The sequence below is a fragment of the Taudactylus pleione genome, unplaced genomic scaffold (genome assembly GCF_031769625.1).
Source record: "Taudactylus pleione unplaced genomic scaffold, aTauple2 ptg000070l, whole genome shotgun sequence".
In the NCBI taxonomy this organism is placed as follows: domain Eukaryota; kingdom Metazoa; phylum Chordata; class Amphibia; order Anura; family Myobatrachidae; genus Taudactylus; species Taudactylus pleione.
Window position 1 is genome coordinate 17,623,862 of NW_028284472.1, and position 21,994 is coordinate 17,645,855.

General features: G+C 45.1%; 1 protein-coding gene across 7 annotated transcripts in view; it reads right to left on the minus strand.

Moving 5' to 3' along the window:
* Nucleotides 1–1,281: 1,281 nt before the first annotated feature.
* EVA1A (eva-1 homolog A, regulator of programmed cell death) overlaps nucleotides 1,282–21,994 on the minus strand; it is a 477,272-nt gene continuing 456,559 nt past the window's right edge. For all 7 annotated transcript variants that reach the window (XM_088467277.1, XM_088467276.1, XM_088467280.1 and 4 more), the window contains one exon: nucleotides 1,282–3,511. In XM_088467277.1, the coding sequence (XP_088323403.1) occupies nucleotides 3,144–3,511 (368 nt within the window). In that variant the 3' untranslated portion in view covers nucleotides 1,282–3,143. The remainder of the gene's footprint in view (nucleotides 3,512–21,994) is intronic.

The following is a 21,994-nucleotide window of genomic DNA, read 5'->3' on the forward strand; positions in this document are numbered from 1 at the left end:
TCGCCCCCTTTGGATCGAGACCCGCTACAACCGGCGCTGTCAGTCGTAGTGGGTCTCACGCATGCGGACGATGGCGCCGTCGTGCGCATGCTCTGTGGGGGGCCATCGACCCGGTCCGAGCGCATCGGCGCTAACGACCGGGTCTGAATGACCCCCTCAGTGCTTTTGAGTCTGGCAGCCTTAAGGGTTTGTTTGTTTGTTTTTTTATGACCCCTCATAAGATCATAGAGGCATCAGCTCTGCTATCACCATCCTAGTAATAGGACACTTGGGGTCTTCCTATAAAGGTACGATTAAAATGCACGATATCGATCATATCGTGCATTTTGCGGTGCCTCCAACCCACAAACGACGTGCGATGCGTGGGCACGTATGGACGATAAAGATATCCACCGTACATGCAGGCCTACCTGGTCAATATCGACCAGGTTACTATAGGGATCACGGGTCGCTGGCCATCGTTTTCGTTGACGATCGTCTCGTGTGTATGCACCATAACAGTGGACGAGCCCAGCTGCCTCCTGCAGGGGGGGGGGGAATGTCATAGGGTCCAATTTTGCAAAAGTACAGCTTTTTCAGCAATTTTACCATATGATTTAAGGGAGTAATATTTATGCGGCAAAATCGTCAAAACAATTGTCAAGTCTGCAAAATCAGACCCTATTACATCCCCCCCCCCGTCCCCATCCCCGCTATAAAGCACAGTAGAGGGTTTCATCCTGTGCTCGGTGATACGTTATATGATTTTCCAGAGGTTAGGAAGTAACTTTTTGTTTTATACCCTAATATATTATCATTTATCTAGCACCTTAAGAGCTAGAATCTGATTGGTTGCTGTGGGTAACATCTCCACTTCTAAAATCCCGCAGTTTAGTAAATATACCCCAGAGTCTTATCAAATAAAAGAAAATTCTCATTGATAATAAACATTTCAGTCACCGTAGTGATTTAAGTGCCCAAAAAGTTCCTGTGAATACACCCCCCCCTCCCCACTATTGAGGGTACCGTGCAGCTGCGACAAGTACCATTGTATGCAGCATACAGTCCATCTCCCGCTACCATATGTATGTATATAAGGTTTGCTTATTCCCACTCGCGTAAGTCACCACACATCATGACTTTAAATGTACTTAAAATATATCCCGGAGCAGATCTAGTCAGTCCCCATACTATAAATCTTGTACTTTATCCCATAATTTCAGCGAATACTGAACAAGCATCTATAACCAATCATCATTTTGTGAAAGGAGCAACAAACGGTTTTATTTGTTTCTTCCGTCCTTCAGCCACATTTGGTCTCTGTTACAAATATGTTCCGTTTTCCTTTAATAAAATATATAAAAAAATATTGTTCATTGCAATCCATAAGGAAACATTGCTTGATACACAAATACTCAATAAGGCACATCATTGTGCAGCATTTCCAAAAATACCTAGGTAAATATTTATATATATATATTAAAAAAAATGTCAACCTCTCTGAGGTTGTTATAATCTGACACATCACTCACAGGTCGCCGCACATTACTACCCAAAGGGAGGTATAAGCTTCATGAATTCAGCCCACAAGCAGAACCGGATTAATAAGTAGGAACGTAAGGCACTTGCCTATAGGACAGGACATGGTCGGCCACCGTAGTCACGTCCACTACATGACTGGTTCCTATAAATACACCTGTTTTATGCCTGACCACGGACACTGAGACATGAGCAAGGGCAGGATTTTGGAAGGTGGGATCCCAAATATAAAAGGAATGAGGAACAGCCAGTAGGGAACACACATGATCTTCATTGGCACCATTCCACTCCTATATATTTGCACACCTGGGGGTAGACAAAACTGACGGATCTGGCCAACCATTAAAGAGGAAATGCAAGAATAGGGCCCCTTTATAAAAGAGGAGACTGGGGTGTGTCAGCACTACCCACTTTGATTGGCAGGAGGGCTAATCCTAGTGTAGTTTCCATAGAAACACCACAAGCGACCCAAGTTCATCTATGACCCTGCTTCACCCCTAGAGGAGGGGGTGGGGTCCTCAGGCAGTAGGGCCCACCGGGGATTTCCCCTGTACCCCTGTGGGACAGTCCGACCCTGTTTGCATGGCATACATAACATAACGCAATATACAAACAAGTTTGCTTTATATGAGTCTTCATCTAGTACAGTATACAAACTACATTGAACAATAAATATGTTTTGAACTCTTGTTATAAGGGGCACTGGAGTGCACCTGTGTTCCCCCTCTAAGCATGGCAGTGCATTCTTGCAGGCATCGAGGAGATGGTTGGGCACTCCTACAGAACCTTGTCCAGGAGCCTCTGTGGACAGTGGTCTAGCTAAATGCTCCTGGGTCAAGACATAGGGAAACTCGAGCATGCTCTATTTAATAGATATCGGAGACGTTCTGTTTCTGGATACCCATGGGACCACTGTGCATTGCTGTCATTAGACAGTGTACCCGACTTACAAAGCCAGTCATGGTGCTTTATGGTTTCTCAAAAAGAGTGAAAGGAGTCATCGTATTGGGGAATAGTCTTCTTATTTCCGCTAACTCTATTGCTACAGCTCTGCCTACAGTGTAAATCCAGCTCTGCTCATAATGCCATACATTAAACCATGGAAAAACATGGAAGTACAAAAGGATTTCATCCCTGAGGAGTCAGTACTACATGCTGCCAAACAAAGGAAGATTTCAAAACACCTATTAAATATTACAGACTGTTTAATCACAACGATGATTTTAGGTCTGAAAGAAACAAAATAAAAAAATGCCCAAATTATGGTAAAATTCTCCAGCGTTGCATTGTTTCGTTGTCCGTGCTGGTGACATAATCCCACGTGTCCTTTATGGTCTCAAAAGACAGGGAGTCATCAAGGACCAGCCTCAAACATCATCATTAGCGTCTCAATATAGACAATCACATAGATCAGGTTCCTCTGCAAATTCTCTCCCCTGGGGCTGTAGAAATAACAGAAAGGAGGGGAATTTCCATCTTTCTGTTATTCCGAGGGATCTGAAGACTGAAGAATTGCAAGATCTGCACTCATAAATAACTAGTTCCTGTGCACTTCCTGTCCAAGTCTCTCATGAATACAAGTTCTCAATGTTAATGCCAGTTTGTAGCGAGCACAAAAGCCATTCCTAATAATAGCGATTGAGGCTCCTTGTTCCTGGGATGTCCGGCTGCCCATTCATCCAGATCTCCCGAATGATGCGCTCCCTCTCTTCCAACCTTTGCGCCCTCTCCAGTTCCTCTGCCGACGTAAAAACGTTCATGTTTAAAGTCCTCTCAAAGCGCCGATGCCTCCTGGCAGACAGGTCCGAGGTGGTGTCCGAGTCATCGCTATCGCTGCTGTCGGTGTCGCTCTCCTGTTTCCTGGGGGTCTTCTTCACCGTGGACCTCTTACAGTCCGTCCGACAGGATACCCTCATGACGAGTGCCACCAGTGTCAGTATTAGGCCAATGCACACTCCAGATACAAAGTACAAAGCCGCTCTCTCCGGATTTTCTACAAAAAATAAAAAATTACAAAAACACGTCAGCGAAGACATAGAAATGACAGTCACTCTGGTGCCAAATTTTGTAGCCTATTTAGTTACTTTTCTATAAGCCTTGGAGAGTGATAAAGTGGATAGAGATAAAGTACTATCCAATCAGCTCCTAACTGCTATGTTACAGGCTGTTTGAAAAAAATGACAGTTAGGACCCGATTGGTTGGTAGTTTATCTCTCTCCACTTTATCTCTCTGGTCAGGAATCATTACTGATAATAAGGGCTGAGAAGTAATAGAGAGATGTGTTCTGGAAACCAGTCCTGTCTCTTATCCTGGGTACACACAATACGATATGTCATTCAATCAGCCGACAAACGACATGTCGGCTAGTGCATCGGCGGGTGTCTACAGGCAATATGTGTGTGGACAACATCGATTACAGACATCTCGCATCGGCCCTGCAGCACAGCCTATGCGGATATATCTCGCAGATTTATCTGCGTAATTGGCTGTGAACGGGCGACCCACCGACACTTGCTGCAGAGTCCGTCGGTGACTGATATCTCAACTGGGCGGGCAAATTTAAATGCCAGCCCGGTGGTGATGTCAGTGCAAATACATCGAGCGGCAGATTGGTAAGTGGGTATTGGTTTACCACTCAGCCACTCGGTCTGCGGATCCCTGGGTCGGTGGACAAGTCACTAAGGGGTGTACCCAGCCTTAGGCAGAGGAAGAGGCTTGGCTTTGGAATGAACTTTAATTTCATTACCATATAAAGCTTGTTGCTGATTGGCTGTAACTGAAGCAAATTTGCACTAAATAACCACAAGTGTTTCCTAATGATCCTCCTCCTGCTCCTTGTAATACACACACGGCACAATGTTTTTGTCTGAGATCAGCCCTGTGGCACGTGACTACTGTCGGCATGGGAGTTTCTATTCTTTTTTGATCCCCAATTACGCCAAAACATAGTGTTTGCCCTGCAAATGGGTTACATAAAACTTAAATTCAGGGTATACTGCCGAGCATCTGTAGCGAGAGGTCTCATGCAATGCAATGGGTGATATGAGCATATTATTCCAGAGTAAACAGCACCTATAGATGTGCCCTCATACACCCAGCCTCAATACGCTATATGGCGCAAGGCGACCGGCGTGACTGAGCTGCAACTTTTTCTTTTTAAAAACTTTGCATCTAATTGGCATAGCAGACGCAGCACAACACAACACAAAGTGGACTTCAGACGCTGGGCTGACACTTTAACCGCACAGGAATTACTTTTAAAAAACTACAAAGTCGCAACGGAACTTGGCGTGAGAAAAAGCCGCAGCTGCAGCTTCGTATACAGATCAGAGGAGAAAATATTGTGGATGAAAAACTCTCAGGGGTGGGGGAACGGACTGGTTTCTGGGGGGAATAATAAAGACACTCCCAATACCAAAAATATACTAAACCACTGCCAGTATGAATGGATATGTGGATATCTATAGAAGAGATGGTGTGAAATTTATGTTGATATGTCTGGTAGCTTGTACCTAATAGGCCAAACGTACTGTAAAGTGTACACTATTTAATGACACAAAAACATATATATATACAAATGTGAAAACATCAATACACACACTTATATAATACAGCACAATGGCTGAATTGCCGGGTGGCTCTTTTACCAGATAGTTGATGTGTTATGGGCATCGGTGTTTAAAACAGAGAGGTAGTCTGGATTTCCTCAAATCTGCATGTCCATTCTTCTCAACAGATCCTGGTCCAACAGTGGTAATGCTCCTGGTGTGTCTATTTCACACCATCTCTTCTATAGATATCCACATATCCATTCATACTGGCAGTGGCTTAGTATATTTTTTTGTATTGAGAGTGTCTTTATTATTCCCCCCAGAAACCAGTCCGTTCCCCCACCCCTGAGGGTAGAGCTTGAGCACGATTTCATCCACAATATTTTCTCCACTGTTTCACAAGGTCTCGGGTAGACCGAGGAATCGAATGCAGAGCTGCTCTCCCTCACCACTGTAGCACTGTGAAACAATCCCTTAAACCGTCTATCTTTTCAAGTCATATACAGATCAGACTTGGTCGCCCACAGATGCACAAATGTCGCACGTCACACTGATTTGTGTAATCTAGCAGAGTAGTTTTCTCGTTCCCAGTTGTTTTTGTTTTGTGCCAATATGATGCACATTTTGACCACTGGACCTGGTGCGCTGAGAAGAGCCATTTGGCGCGACTGAAGCCATAGTGTACGAGGAGGACATATCTGTATTATAGATTTACTATTACATAATATTTACTGGATTTTGTATCATTCTCATATCTCCTTAAAAAACAAGGGTTCACCGAATATTCTCATAAAAACATGAACTGAGCTGGACTGAGCAATATCAGAATAAACCAGGAACGTTGCAGAGGGTTGTACGATATGCACAAGAGCTGTATTTATTACATTTGATATGAGGCGTGTATGATTTATCCCGCACCATGAGAGACCAGCACAAAGCATGCAGTCTTTTCATTGGTCATGCAGATTTACGGTGTAATGGTTAGCATTACTGCCTCACAGCACTGAGGTCGTGGGTTCAATTCCCATTGCGGCCCTAACTGTGTGGAGTTTGTATATTCTCCCTATGCTTGCATGGGTTTCCTCCCACGCTCCAAAAATATTCTGGTAGGCTAATTGGCTCCCAACAAAATAAACTCTTGTGTGTGTGCATGTGGTAGGGAATATAGAGTGTAAGCTCCACTGGGGCAGGGACTGATGTGAATGGCCAAATATCTGTAAAGCGCTGCGGAATATGTGTGCGCTATATAAATAACTGGTAATAAATAAATACATTTACAAACAGTACCAACTGGGTAAGCAGAGGTATTTTGTGGTGAAAATCTATATTCAGCTTTTCTAGGAACTAACAGCATTATAAAAGCATGAGGTTTGACATTCACACTGTGTAGGTAGCAGGTCTAGACTTTCCAGTAAAACCTGAATTCATTTATTAATAAATATATCAGCCAATAAATCTAGTGCTTTCTGTCAGCAGTCTATACAGACTTTCACTTTCAGCAATATCCAATTTCGTACATTCTATTGATGTTTGCACAAGATTCGAATCTCCAGACTACAAGTCCCAGAATGCCCCAATGCACGATTTGAGGAAGGGAGCGCTGACTATGGAAGAAGCAAGTGCAATAGATCTATAGGATGTATTATTCAATGCTTTGTTAAAACTATATTTATTAAAAATACACATTACACAAGTAATCTTTTATCTAGAAACTCATCTACCAATACATTGTGGACACCTGAAAGAAAAAGTAGAGTAGATTCTTCTTACCCAAATTATTGTTACTGCTACCATTGCCCTAATGGATATGGGGCCTCAATCCGAGATTTATGCAATGCCGATATTTACACAGATCGAGCGCTTTTTAGCCACTGAGCATGCATGAAAGCCGCAAACGCAGCGATTGTTTTGCGATTACGCTCGCACACGGGATTCATTCACTTAGAAAATGAGTGACAGATAGTCAGCGTTTGGGGGAAGTAACAGGGGGTGGTTAGACTAACGCAGGAGTGTTGGAACCGTTAATGTCCGTTTCATGGGCGTGCATAAATCAGCAGAATGAGAGCTCTCAGCGTGTCAGGAGAGCCGCAATGTTAGAGACAAGTCAGACTTTACCCAGAAGCGACAGGGTTGCCCGATGTGCATCGATGTTATCGATGTTTACGCTGATGCACGTCGTCGGACAGATATGAGAAGGCAGCAGTGGGCGTCCCTATGCCCGGGTGAGGTTTGGAAAAGACATTAGCACATTTTAGCAATAGCGATCCGAAGGGATCGCTGTTGCAATTGCATTACTGTAAATCTTGAAATCAGCCCCATAGTGTTTAGGCAAGAGGTTTAGACTCTAAGCACAGTTTATAAATACAAAAAGTATATGTAACTACATACACAAGACACCTAATACAGGTTGAGTCTCCCATATCCAAAATGCTTGGGACCAGGGGTATTTTGGATATCGGAATATTCCGTATTTTGGAATATTTGCATACTATTATCAAATATCTTGGGAAAGGGACCCAAATCTAAACACAGAATGCATTTATGTACTATATACACCTTATACACACAGCCTGCAGGTCATTTTATACAATATTTTCAATAGTTTTGTGGCTCAAACTAAATTTGTGCACAGACATGAAATTCATTTATGTTTCATATACACCTTATACACACAGCCTGAAGGTAATTTTATACAATATTCTTAATAATTTTGTGCCTTAATAAAATTTGTGTACATCAAAAAGCAAAGGTTTCACTATCTCAGTCATGCTAAAAAAAAAAAATCCGTATTTCGGAATATTTGGATATGGGAGACTCAACCTGTATAGTCCGTGTTATATACATTTATGTATAAAGATTATAGAAACCAGAAAGCAGTTAAGTGGAGGGGCTCCCAAAAGTCAATGACTATTAGAAAAGACCAAAGAAGGGAGGGGCGATCGTGGTATGCAGTTATTACAATTCAAATAAAATTAAAATGTTACTCTCATTACTGTACATTAAAATAAAGTCAAAATAGAAACATACCAGGCATAAGTAAAATAAAAAAAAACAGGATATAGGGCCTGATTCAGACCCACTCGCGAGCGGCTGTCCGCTCGCAAGTGGGTCGATGTTCTGGACTGAGCATGCGCACAACGGAGGGAGCTCCGTCGTGCGCATGCGCCAGACGCGACGAGCGAAGGAAAGTCCTTCGCTCGTTGTGTCCGATCAAAGGGGGCGTGCTGTCAATGTTGATTGACAGCACGCCCCCTTTGGTAGGCGTGCCGGGGGCGTGCCTCCCTGACGGGGGCGTTCCCACGGGAACGCCTCCCGTCAAAAGCCGGCCCACTGACATCACTAGTGATGTCAGTGGGAGTGATTTTGGCTCTGATAGAGCCAAAATCACTCCGGAGCTTGCGGTTGAAAACCTCAACCGCAGGCTCCGGCTCGCAATTTCGATGGTCGCGATGGTCTCGGCCATCGCGGCTATCAAAATGCACGCTCGTATAGCCTGTGGGTGGTGACCCACAGCTATACGAGCGTCCAGAAGGACGCTCCATTTTCATGGAGGCCGGCCCTCATTCAGAGCGTGCGCTCTGCTCAGAGCGTACGGCTCTGAATGAGGGCCATAGTCCTGACATGAGGATAAATGATCCTAGATTAGAAAAGAGAGATTATAATGTATAAAGTGCTATTCAGGCGGTGTTGCGTATAAATCACAAAACCCCTAAATAGGTGCAGCCACAGCCGTAACTAGACTTTTTGGTGCCCTGTGCCAGAAAGAGCATTGGCGCCCCCTCTATTTTTTAAATAGGGAGATAACACACTCGAAAAAAGGGCCATGGCCTCATGGGGAAGGGCCAGGGAAGAGATTGGGGAGGCCAGGAGATGCCGGGGATAAAAGAAGAGGAAGCTACAAGTGAGAATGATAATAAACAGAAACAGGCCCAAACAGCGCCCCCTGCCCTGCGGTGCCCCGGGCCATGGCACAGGCCGCACCACCCTAGTTACGGCCGGGGTGCAGCAGATGTGGAGATACAAAAGGTGACATATAGAAAGTAAATGAGAAAAAAAGAGGCAAAATATAATAAGTGAATGAGTATTTCGCCTTTTGTATGTCCACATCTGTGAAGTCACTAATCATCTCTTGCCAGGAGACAGGCTCCTATAAGAGTCCATCCTGGTGAAGAGCTGGTACAATGCTGTCACACTTCTTACTGGTTCGGGTCTCCGGCGCATGGCTCACCGGGGAGCGACGGAGAGCCCATAGACTACTATCACCACTGGAGATGGCGGTATCCTATCAGGACCAATCTGGCAGCTTCACAACTAACATAGAAACCTATGGGGGGCTGAGACTACTGCAATCCCACCATAGTACGTCTAGGTGGGCCGTAATATTTGCGGGTATCCCGCGAAAACGACAGTTTTCAGAGAGCATCCCATAAATATTATTTGATAACTAGGCCCCTCAGTCAGGAAACATTGCCAATGTCACCAATACATTGGTAGTAGTAGTGCTTCCATATCGCATTCTACGGAGGTTCTGGAACAAAAAAACGTCTCGTGGACAAATTAAGGAGAATAAGGGGCCTCTTTTAATAAAATTCCTTATAAAGCCCTGAAAACTAACATTCGTTATCTCTGTATATCGCAGTGATTTGGAGATTAATCAAACTTTCTAAAGAGGACAAATAAAGGTGTTTCCCATAGCAACCAATCTAGCTATCATTTACCTGGTACATTCTATATAATGATAGCTCCGTATATGGAGCATAATAGTAACCTGCTGTGTTCCAGAGAGAAAGGAAAGAAAGTATGGAATTGTCATAAATAATTATTTAGCAATAATTATTTTCTCCTCCTGGGCAATTAGGAAGCCCTGAGCAGCATCTGATCCATTATGTTATTATTTATTTATAGTCTGCATTCAAATCATAAGGTCTAGTTACTAAGCAGTGTTAGGAGACAGAGTGAAAAGTGATATGGTGCCAGACAATCAGCTCCCAACTGTCAATTTTCAAACACAGCCTGTGAGATGACAGTTAGGAGCTGATTGGCTGGCACCATATCACTTTTCACTCTGTCTCCTAACACTGCTTAGTAAATAGACCCCATAGTTGCCTACCTTTGGCTTCTCCTCCCCGGGAGAAGCCTTGGTAGGAGAAACAGGTGGGGGAGGGGCCTGACGGTTCGCGTCATTAAGTACCGCCCCTTTTGCGACAAATTGCCACGATTTGCTTACATTTAAATTAGGGGTGAGCGGGTTCGGATTTCTGAAATCCGAACCCCCCCGAGACCCCCCGATCCGAGTCCGATCCGAGTCAGGCTCGACTTTTCCCGCCTGACTCGGATCTGAAATCGAGGCAAAACGTCATCATCCCGCCTTCCGAGTCTCGCGGGTTTTGGATCCTATATAAGGTACCCGCGTCGGCGCCATTTTCTCACTCGGCTGTGGACAGTGAAGAGGGAGGGTGGGAGTTAGGGCTGGCTGGGCTGTGTAGTGTAGTGTAGTGTAGTGTTGTGCTGTGCTGCGCTGTGCTGCTGTTGTCCATAGGGGCTGTGTCCACTACTTCAAAGTCCATAGGGGCTGGCTGTGTTGTGCTGTGCTGCTGTTGTTAATAGGGGCTGTGTCCACTACTTCAAAGTCCATAGGGGCTGGCTGGACTGTGTTGTGCAGTCAGTTCTCCATAGGGGCTGTGTCCACTCCAAAGTCCTGTGCAGTGTCCCAGTCCTAAAGGGGTGCTGTAGTGTTGTCCAGGGGGTGCTCTGTCCATCAGGGGTGCTCCCCCCAAGTGCTAAAAAAATTATATATTTTCTGTGTGAATTGTGTGCGCAGTAGCCGCACGTGCATCAACAAAGTAGTGCCAAGCGTGCGCCTGTGTCATAAGTAAAGGGCCGGCTGGCTTGACCGTTAAAGGGTGCTGTAACCCCCGAAAGTACACTCCAGTCCAAACCAAAAAAATAATTATTTTCTGTGTTTGTGAATTGTGTGCGCAGTAGCCGCACGTGCATCAACAAAGTAGTGCCAAGTGTGCGCCTGTGTCATAAGTAAAGGGCCGGCTGGCTTGACCGTTAAGGGTGCTGTAACCCCCGAAAGTACACTCCAGTCCAAACCAAAAAAAAAATTATTTTCTGTGTTTGTGAATTGTGTGCGCAGTAGCCGCACGTGCATCAACAAAGTAGTGCCAAGCGTGCGCCTGTGTCATAAGTAAAGGGCCGGCTGGCTTGAACGTTAAGGGTGCTGTAACCCCCGAAAGTACACTCCAGTCCAAACCAAAAAAAAAATTATTTTCTGTGTTTGTGAATTGTGTGCGCAGTAGCCGCACGTGCATCAACAAAGTAGTGCCAAGCGTGCGCCTGTGTCATAAGTAAAGGGCCGGCTGGCTTGACCGTTAAAGGGTGCTGTAACCCCCGAAAGTACACTCCAGTCCAAACCAAAAAAAAAATTATTTTCTGTGTTTGTGAATTGTGTGCGCAGTAGCCGCACGTGCATCAACAAAGTAGTGCCAAGCGTGCGCCTGTGTCATAAGTAAAGGGCCGGCTGGCTTGACCGTTAAGGGTGCTGTAACCCCCGAAAGTACACTCCAGTCCAAACCAAAAAAAAAATTATTTTCTGTGTTTGTGAATTGTGTGCGCAGTAGCCGCACGTGCATCAACAAAGTAGTGCCAAGCGTGCGCCTGTGTCATAAGTAAAGGGCCGGATGGCTTGACCGTTAAGGGTGCTGTAACCCCCGAAAGTACACTCCAGTCCAAACCAAAAAAAAAATTATTTTCTGTGTTTGTGAATTGTGTGCGCAGTAGCCGCACGTGCATCAACAAAGTAGTGCCAAGCATGCGCCTGTGTCATAAGTAAAGGGCCAGCTGGCTTGACCGTTAAGGGTGCTGTAACCCCCGAAAGTACACTCCAGTCCAAACCAAAAAAAAAAATATTTTCTGTGTTTGTGAATTGTGTGCGCAGTAGCCGCACGTGCATCAACAAAGTAGTGCCAAGCGTGCGCCTGTGTCATAAGTAAAGGGCCGGCTGGCTTGACCGTTAAAGGGTGCTGTAACCCCCGAAAGTACACTCCAGTCCAAACCCCCAAAAAAATAATTTTCTGTGTTTGTGAATTGTGTGCGCAGTAGCCGCACGTGCATCAACAAAGTAGTGCCAAGCGTGCGCCTGTGTCATAAGTAAAGGGCCGGCTGGCATGACCGTTAAGGGTGCTGTAACCCCCGAAAGTACACTCCAGTCCAAACCAAAAAAAAAATTATTTTCTGTGTTTGTGAATTGTGTGCGCAGTAGCCGCACGTGCATCAACAAAGTAGTGCCAAGCGTGCGCCTGTGTCATAAGTAAAGGGCCGGATGGCTTGACCGTTAAGGGTGCTGTAACCCCCGAAAGTACACTCCAGTCCAAACCAAAAAAAAAATTATTTTCTGTGTTTGTGAATTGTGTGCGCAGTAGCCGCACGTGCATCAACAAAGTAGTGCCAAGCGTGCGCCTGTGTCATAAGTAAAGGGCCGACTGGCTTGACCGTTAAGGGTGCTGTAACCCCCGAAAGTACACTCCAGTCCAAACCAAAAAAAAAAATATTTTCTGTGTTTGTGAATTGTGTGCGCAGTAGCCGCACGTGCATCAACAAAGTAGTGCCAAGCGTGCGCCTGTGTCATAAGTAAAGGGCCGGCTGGCTTGACCGTTAAAGGGTGCTGTAACCCCCAAAGTACACTCCAGTCCAAACCAAAAAAAAAATATTTTCTGTGTTTGTGAATTGTGTGCGCAGTAGCCGCACGTGCATCAACAAAGTAGTGCCAAGCGTGCGCCTGTGTCATAAGTAAAGGGCCGGCTGGCTTGACCGTTAAGGGTGCTGTAACCCCCGAAAGTACACTCCAGTCCAAACCAAAAAAAAAAATATTTTCTGTGTTTGTGAATTGTGTGCGCAGTAGCCGCACATGCATCAACAAAGTAGTGCCAAGCGTGCGCCTGTGTCATAAGTAAAGGGCCGGATGGCTTGACCGTTAAGGGTGCTGTAACCCCCGAAAGTACACTCCAGTCCAAACCAAAAAAAAAATTATTTTCTGTGTTTGTGAATTGTGTGCGCAGTAGCCGCACGTGCATCAACAAAGTAGTGCCAAGCATGCGCCTGTGTCATAAGTAAAGGGCCAGCTGGCTTGACCGTTAAGGGTGCTGTAACCCCCGAAAGTACACTCCAGTCCAAACCAAAAAAAAAAATATTTTCTGTGTTTGTGAATTGTGTGCGCAGTAGCCGCACGTGCATCAACAAAGTAGTGCCAAGCGTGCGCCTGTGTCATAAGTAAAGGGCCGGCTGGCTTGACCGTTAAAGGGTGCTGTAACCCCCGAAAGTACACTCCAGTCCAAACCAAAAAAAAAATAATTTTCTGTGTTTGTGAATTGTGTGCGCAGTAGCCGCACGTGCATCAACAAAGTAGTGCCAAGCGTGCGCCTGTGTCATAAGTAAAGGGCCGGCTGGCATGACCGTTAAGGGTGCTGTAACCCCCGAAAGTACACTCCAGTCCAAACCAAAAAAAAAATTATTTTCTGTGTTTGTGAATTGTGTGCGCAGTAGCCGCACGTGCATCAACAAAGTAGTGCCAAGCGTGCGCCTGTGTCATAAGTAAAGGGCCGGATGGCTTGACCGTTAAGGGTGCTGTAACCCCCGAAAGTACACTCCAGTCCAAACCAAAAAAAAAATTATTTTCTGTGTTTGTGAATTGTGTGCGCAGTAGCCGCACGTGCATCAACAAAGTAGTGCCAAGCGTGCGCCTGTGTCATAAGTAAAGGGCCGACTGGCTTGACCGTTAAGGGTGCTGTAACCCCCGAAAGTACACTCCAGTCCAAACCAAAAAAAAAAATATTTTCTGTGTTTGTGAATTGTGTGCGCAGTAGCCGCACGTGCATCAACAAAGTAGTGCCAAGCGTGCGCCTGTGTCATAAGTAAAGGGCCGGCTGGCTTGACCGTTAAAGGGTGCTGTAACCCCCAAAGTACACTCCAGTCCAAACCAAAAAAAAAATTATTTTCTGTGTTTGTGAATTGTGTGCGCAGTAGCCGCACGTGCATCAACAAAGTAGTGCCAAGCGTGCGCCTGTGTCATAAGTAAAGGGCCGGCTGGCTTGAACGTTAAGGGTGCTGTAACCCCCGAAAGTACACTCCAGTCCAAACCCAAAAAAAAATTATTTTCTGTGTTTGTGAATTGTGTGCGCAGTAGCCGCACGTGCATCAACAAAGTAGTGCCAAGCGTGCGCCTGTGTCATAAGTAAAGGGCCGGCTGGTTTGACCGTTAAAGGGTGCTGTAACCCCCGAAAGTACACTCCAGTCCAAACCAAAAAAAAAATTATTTTCTGTGTTTGTGAATTGTGTGCGCAGTAGCCGCACGTGCATCAACAAAGTAGTGCCAAGCGTGCGCCTGTGTCATAAGTAAAGGGCCGGCTGGCTTGACCGTTAAGGGTGCTGTAACCCCCGAAAGTACACTCCAGTCCAAACCAAAAAAAAAATTATTTTCTGTGTTTGTGAATTGTGTGCGCAGTAGCCGCACGTGCATCAACAAAGTAGTGCCAAGCGTGCGCCTGTGTCATAAGTAAAGGGCCGGATGGCTTGACCGTTAAGGGTGCTGTAACCCCCGAAAGTACACTCCAGTCCAAACCAAAAAAAAAATTATTTTCTGTGTTTGTGAATTGTGTGCGCAGTAGCCGCACGTGCATCAACAAAGTAGTGCCAAGCATGCGCCTGTGTCATAAGTAAAGGGCCAGCTGGCTTGACCGTTAAGGGTGCTGTAACCCCCGAAAGTACACTCCAGTCCAAACCCAAAAAAAAAATATTTTCTGTGTTTGTGAATTGTGTGCGCAGTAGCCGCACGTGCATCAACAAAGTAGTGCCAAGCGTGCGCCTGTGTCATAAGTAAAGGGCCGGCTGGCTTGACCGTTAAAGGGTGCTGTAACCCCCGAAAGTACACTCCAGTCCAAACCAAAAAAAAAATAATTTTCTGTGTTTGTGAATTGTGTGCGCAGTAGCCGCACGTGCATCAACAAAGTAGTGCCAAGCGTGCGCCTGTGTCATAAGTAAAGGGCCGGCTGGCATGACCGTTAAGGGTACTGTAACCCCCGAAAGTACACTCCAGTCCAAACCAAAAAAAAAATTATTTTCTGTGTTTGTGAATTGTGTGCGCAGTAGCCGCACGTGCATCAACAAAGTAGTGCCAAGCGTGCGCCTGTGTCATAAGTAAAGGGCCGGATGGCTTGACCGTTAAGGGTGCTGTAACCCCCGAAAGTACACTCCAGTCCAAACCAAAAAAAAAATTATTTTCTGTGTTTGTGAATTGTGTGCGCAGTAGCCGCACGTGCATCAACAAAGTAGTGCCAAGCGTGCGCCTGTGTCATAAGTAAAGGGCCGACTGGCTTGACCGTTAAGGGTGCTGTAACCCCCGAAAGTACACTCCAGTCCAAACCAAAAAAAAAAATATTTTCTGTGTTTGTGAATTGTGTGCGCAGTAGCCGCACGTGCATCAACAAAGTAGTGCCAAGCGTGCGCCTGTGTCATAAGTAAAGGGCCGGCTGGCTTGACCGTTAAAGGGTGCTGTAACCCCCAAAGTACACTCCAGTCCAAACCAAAAAAAAATTATTTTCTGTGTTTGTGAATTGTGTGCGCAGTAGCCGCACGTGCATCAACAAAGTAGTGCCAAGCGTGCGCCTGTGTCATAAGTAAAGGGCCGACTGGCTTGACCGTTAAGGGTGCTCTAACCCCCGAAAGTACACTCCAGTCCAAACCAAAAAAAAAAATATTTTCTGTGTTTGTGAATTGTGTGCGCAGTAGCCGCACGTGCATCAACAAAGTAGTGCCAAGCGTGCGCCTGTGTCATAAGTAAAGGGCCGGCTGGCTTGACCGTTAAAGGGTGCTGTAACCCCCAAAGTACACTCCAGTCCAAACCAAAAAAAAAATTATTTTCTGTGTTTGTGTGCGTTTTAGCCGCACGTATATATCAATATAACATAAATGGAGGACCAAACTTTCTCCGATAAAAATAAAATAGGGAAAGATCAAGAACCACTTCCTCCTAGTGCTGTTGCTGCTGCTGGGAGTTGTTCATCATCCCAGAGAGGAAGTAGGAACATCACTACTTTTACTAAACAATTGACCCTCCAACAGTCCCTAGCGATGAGGATGAAGTACGACAGCAGTCATCCTGAAGCAAAACGTATAACTGAGGCCTTGACTGCTATGTTGGCGTTAGACGTGCGTCCGGTATCCGCCATTAGTGCAGTGGGATTTAGACAATTGATGGAGGTAGTGTGTCCTCGGTTCCAAATCCCGTCTAGATTCCACCTGCATCCTCAAAGCAGCAGCGACAAGCGTGCGTCTGTCTGTTAAAGGGTGGTGACACCCTCAAAGTGTGCTACACAAACAATTAAAATATTGTTCTTTTTTTTTCTGTCTTTGTGAATTGTGTGGGCTGTAGCCGCACTTGCATCCTCAAAGCAGCAGCGACAAGCGTGCGTCTGTCTGTTAAAGGGTGTTGTAACTCTCAAAGTGCTCCAAAAAATAAAAAAATTTTTTAATGAGTTTGTGACTTGTGTGCGATGTAGCCGCACTTGCATCCTCAAAGCAGCAGCGACAAGCGTGCGTCTGTCTGTTAAAGGGTGGTGACACCCTCAAAGTGTGCTACACAAACAATTAAAATATTGTTCTTTTTTTTTCGGTCTTTGTGAAATGTGTGGGCTGTAGCCGCACCTGCATCCTTAAAGCAGCAGCGACAAGCGTGCGTCTGTCTGTTAAAGGATGGTGTAACTCTCAAAGTGCTCCAAAAAATAAAAAACTATTTTTTTAATGTGTTTGTGACTTGTGTGCGATGTAGCCGCACCTGCATCCTCAAAGCAGCAGCGACAAGCGTGCGTCTGTCTGTTAAAGGGTGGTGTAACCCTCAAAGTGCGCTCCACAAACAATAAAAATATTCTTTTTTTTTTTCTGTCTTTGTGAATTGTGTGGGCTGTAGCCGCACTTGCATCCTCAAAGCAGCAGCGACAAGCGTGCGTCTGTCTGTTAAAGGATTACATCGGTGACAGCATCCAAGTAGGCATGTCAGACAGTCCGTACCTGTACTGGCAGGAAAAAGAAGCAATTTGGAGGTCCCTGTACAAACTGGCTCTATTTTACCTGAGTTGCCCCCCCTCCAGTGTGTACTCCGAAAGAGTGTTTAGTGCAGCCGGGAACCTTGTCAGCGAAAGGCGTAGGAGGTTGCTTCCACAAAATGTGGAGAAGATGATGTTCATAAAATGAATTATCAACTCTTCCAGGGAGACCAGCCTCCAGAACGTACAGAGGGACCTGTGGTTACAGCAGGGACGAATTAATACTCTGTGAGGATGAGGATGTACACACTGAAGAGGGTGAGGAATCGGTGGATGAGGAGGATGAGGATGACATCTTGCCTCCGTAGAGCCAGTTTGTGCAGGGACAGATTAATTGCCAGCTTGTTTTGTGGGGGCCCAAACGAACCAATCATTTCAGCCACAATTGTGTGGCAGACCCTGGCGCTGAAATGATTGGTTTGTTAAAGTGTGCATGTCCTGTTTATACAACATAAGGGTGGGTGGGAGGGCCCAAGGACAATTCCATCTTGCACCTCTGTTTTCTTTGCATTATGTACAGTTTGGGGCCTAGTTTTTCAAACTGCCATCCTGTCTGCCACTGCAGTTTCACGCCTAGATGGGTCACGTGTTTGTGCCGCCCACTCGTGTCGCTTAGCATAGTCATCCAGCTACTTCGGTGCAACCTTTTGGACATAAAAACACTATTGTGAGGTGTGAGGTGCTCAGAATAGACTGGAAATGAGTGGAAATTAAGGTTATTGAGGTTAATAATAGCATAGGAGCAGAAAAACCTACAAATTCTGTGATTTTAGCTGTTTTTATGCTTTTTTTCAAAAAAATACAGATCCAAAACACAAAACCCAGAACCCAAAACACGGAAGGGTGGTTTTGGCAAAACCAATCCAGATCCAAAACACGAAGAAAGATCCAGATCCAAAACCAAAACACAAAAAGTGGCCGGTGCACACCCCTAATTTAAATAGGGGAGGGGCTAAATGGTGCAATTCACTGAGAGTCGCGTCACTAAACCACGCCCCTACACGGGGACCCTCGATCACCGCAGAGATTGTGCCCATTTACTAGAAAGTGGGCAGATTGCGGGAGAAGTGCCTGCCCTTCCGGGGGTGCGGGGGGTTACCCGAAAAATCATGATCCTCCAGCGAAAACCGGGAGGGTAGGCATGTATCATTCAAATATTGCCTCAAGATGGCTGCCCGCACTCAGGGCTGGCGCTAGGCTGTGCTGCGCCCAGCGCCGTCCTGTGTTGCCGCCCCCTCCCTCCTCCGCTCCCTCCCAGCTGAGCTTAAATATAGCCCATAGCGCTGGGAGGAGGGTGGGCGTTTCCTGCGCCCTCCGGAAACAGTAGTGCTTCGGGCGACGGACCTGCTTGCCCGTGCCTCGAGCCGCTACTGCCCGCACTGTTCTATGTGCTTCTCGACGTGGCTCAGTAATATTGAGAGTTTTACATTGCATCGACTGCCTGCATGCTCACAAATATTGTCTCAGTGCACAAAATGGATGACTGCGCTGTTAAAGGCGACAGGTGTACTTTCAAAAAGATTTCACAATTGTAACATATCTCTGCATCCGTCTTTCCTGAATGCCCCGGTTCACTGATTTATGAATCAAAATCCACCAAAATCCATTTCACCATTTTTCTAGAATTGATGTCACACCCGATCTAACTTTACTCTGTACCTTGGACCCTGCAAAATGATTTACTGTCCGCTGCCTCTGGGAAAGACAAGAAGCATGTGTTACTTCATATCTATCAAATTTGCAATGTATCATTGGAAAATAAATAAACTCCTCCAGGCTCTACAAAAATACAAAAACAGCCAGTCTGGCCTTGTTGTGTGACAGATCTGATTGTGTCACTTGTATTATATCAATTCCAAAGAATGAAACTTAATCTCTTAACAGCGTATACTGTATAATGTGGCTCTTTGCCCAGACCACCAATAACTAATTCCAGCATGACTGAGGTTTGATTTATCATTTATACGTTACGCTGCTCCCAACTCTCTCTCCGCCCAGTTCTGTTCTGCAGCAGCTGGGGAAACGGACTGAAAACTGACTGCACGACAGACCCAGCAAATGGGAACTTAATAAGTAGAGTGTATCAGCCCACTGGGTAATATTACAAAAGTAGTAAGAAAAATAATAGAGAGCTGGAAAGTTTTGCTCTGTGAAATAGTTTTTACCTGTACAAAGTTTAAATAATAATAATAATGGTAATCTCATAACATACTGCAAAGCAGCAACTAATATTGTCTAAGACAGTGGTGAGGGAACAGGGGTAAATTACCTCACATAGGGTAAAAATGAAATTCCTGGGGGTAATGGACAGACAGCCGGGCACGCATATGAATCATTCTATAATATAGAATGATTCATATGCATGCCCGGCTGTGCGGCAGGTAGGCTCCAAGCCGGACGCCTGCTGAGATGTTATTACCAGCGGGCGCCCGGCTCCTTCCATGCAGCGCCGTGTTACCCGGAGGTTGGAGTTCTCTTCTGAACTTCAGGTTCCGGCTCTCTCCATGTGCACTATGGGAGACACGTCATGACGTCTCTCCAATAGTTCCGAGGAGCAGCCAGGCGGACAGGACGGCGGCGGATGCAGGAGTGGGGATTAAGGTGTTTTTTTTTTTGTACAAGCGGCACTACAGGGGCATAACTATGGGGGCACTACTACAGGGGCGTTATATGGGGGCACTACTACAGGGGCATTATATGGGGGCACTACTACAGGGGCATAAGTATGGGGGCACTACTACAGGGGCATAAGTATGGGGGCACTACTACAGGGGCATTATATGGGGGCACTACTATATGATTTCCTTCCTTTCAAATCAAGGGGGTAACATTGGTGTATCTAAATATATTTTGGGATAAAAGGTAAAAAAGTTCCCTGATCCCTGGTCTAAAAAAATCACTGCATTTTCTATTATTAGCCTCCTTTATATATAGTGTCAATTTATTCTACAACACTGAACAATAACTTAAATAAATTTGTTCCCTGCACACAGTGGAGCTTGCGGTCTAATTTGCATCTAATATACACACAAACACCCAATTTAATCTGACACTAATTAACAAACTTTGGACAGTACAACTTTGAACAGCCGGAAGTTGCAACACTTAGGGGTAATTTACTAACGGTCGATTTTGGATCGAATTTTAAATCTATTGAAATCGACAGACATTGACAAGATTTCTGACGCCAAAATCTGCATATTTATCATCCGTCAGGTCTCAACTTCAATTGAAACCCAACGTCGATGTCAGTCGGATTTTGCAGCTGTAAACTAAGTCGGTTTTGATCTTTCAGTTCAAAACAGACAGCAAAGAGATCTTAAAACGACAGCAAACCCATCCTAAAAGTAGCACTACACAGATCACTCTATTGCCCTAAGAAGTCTGCACAGATCGTTACGATGTGCTTCTCCCAAACTCGTCTGGCAAAAGCCAGTCTATTGTTTTTGCCTCGGTATTTGGTCGGTTTTAAAAACGACCATTAGTAAATGTTCGGTTTCTATTGTTGTCTGTGTGAAAGTATCGATTGTCTGATGTTCTAACTGTTCTAAAGTGGGATTTTTCCTTGGTTTTGTGTCAGTTTTGAATTCAGTAAATCTACAATTTGCAAACTAGGCAGCAAATCGCACAAAAATGTTAATTCAACCAAAATTGACCTTTAGTAAATTTACCCAAGCATTGGTACACAAACCAGCAACATTTTTGTGGCCCACAGGAACCAAAACAAAGAGAGGGAGACTGAGAATGCTAGACCAGGAATACGGCAGTCTGTGGTCTTTAAACCTCAATTAAAACCTGGAATTCATCAAGAAGGTTAGTCTGCCAGGGAATATTTTTTAAACAATTTTTTAGTATTATTTTCATCATGTTGCTCAGATGCCATGGCAGCATTTTATTAATAATTTTCAGCGACAGGGAATCATTGTTACCACTGCTTCTTAATAAATAGGCCTAAAAGAATGACTTTGGATATATGCCTTATAAAACACTCTTATATAGTAGCCTGTTGTCGGCAGCTACAAGATGTCGCTAGATTTAAAGCAGCAATTTTTTAAAAGTAACAAGAAACCTGGTTTTGCCTTTTTTTTTCTTTTTTAAAGTTGCTACTTTAAACCTAGTGGCTAAATTGCCGACTCTCACGGCTGCCGACTCTCACAGACTATTACATATACAACACAATGTCCTCTTTAGTAGAACTGGAGGACGCTGGTACTAAGGCATGCTGTCACTATATGAAGCTGTTAGCGTGGCTTACCTACACCAGACCAAATAGAGGCACAACTTCGATGTGAAGAGGGTAAGCTGAGAGATACATTAAAGAGATAGAAAACAATATTTATTGCCTAAACACATTGTGATGTATGGCTTTAATGCAGTAATCTCAGCCTTTTGTTCTCTGTAAAAAGAAACAAGCAGGCTGCAGTTTAGTGGAACGTGTTCAAAGATTTATAAAGCGATGTAAGTAAACACAGATGTGTTTTTATGTAGTGTAAAAGTCAGCTGCAAAGATATCCTGGAGGTTAAAATAAAAAAAGAGTGTGTGTCTCTTTCATTATCCTTCTAGGGAACATACAGCAGCATTTTACAAACACAACTTTTTGGGTGTACTTTACTGCCCTCTAAAGTCCTTGTTTAGGAATATTTGGGGGTGTTTCACAGGTGGACGCAGTTGCAGTACTTTTGTAGCAGCCGCTACTGCGTCTTCATCAGTGGCAGCCCCAGAGGTGTGCCTGCAGAGCAGTACAAAATTCAAATAGGGGAACCACACCAACTGGTCGGCGATGTTTGGCAGCGTTTGGGGTGGCAGTTGGTGTGGTTCCTCT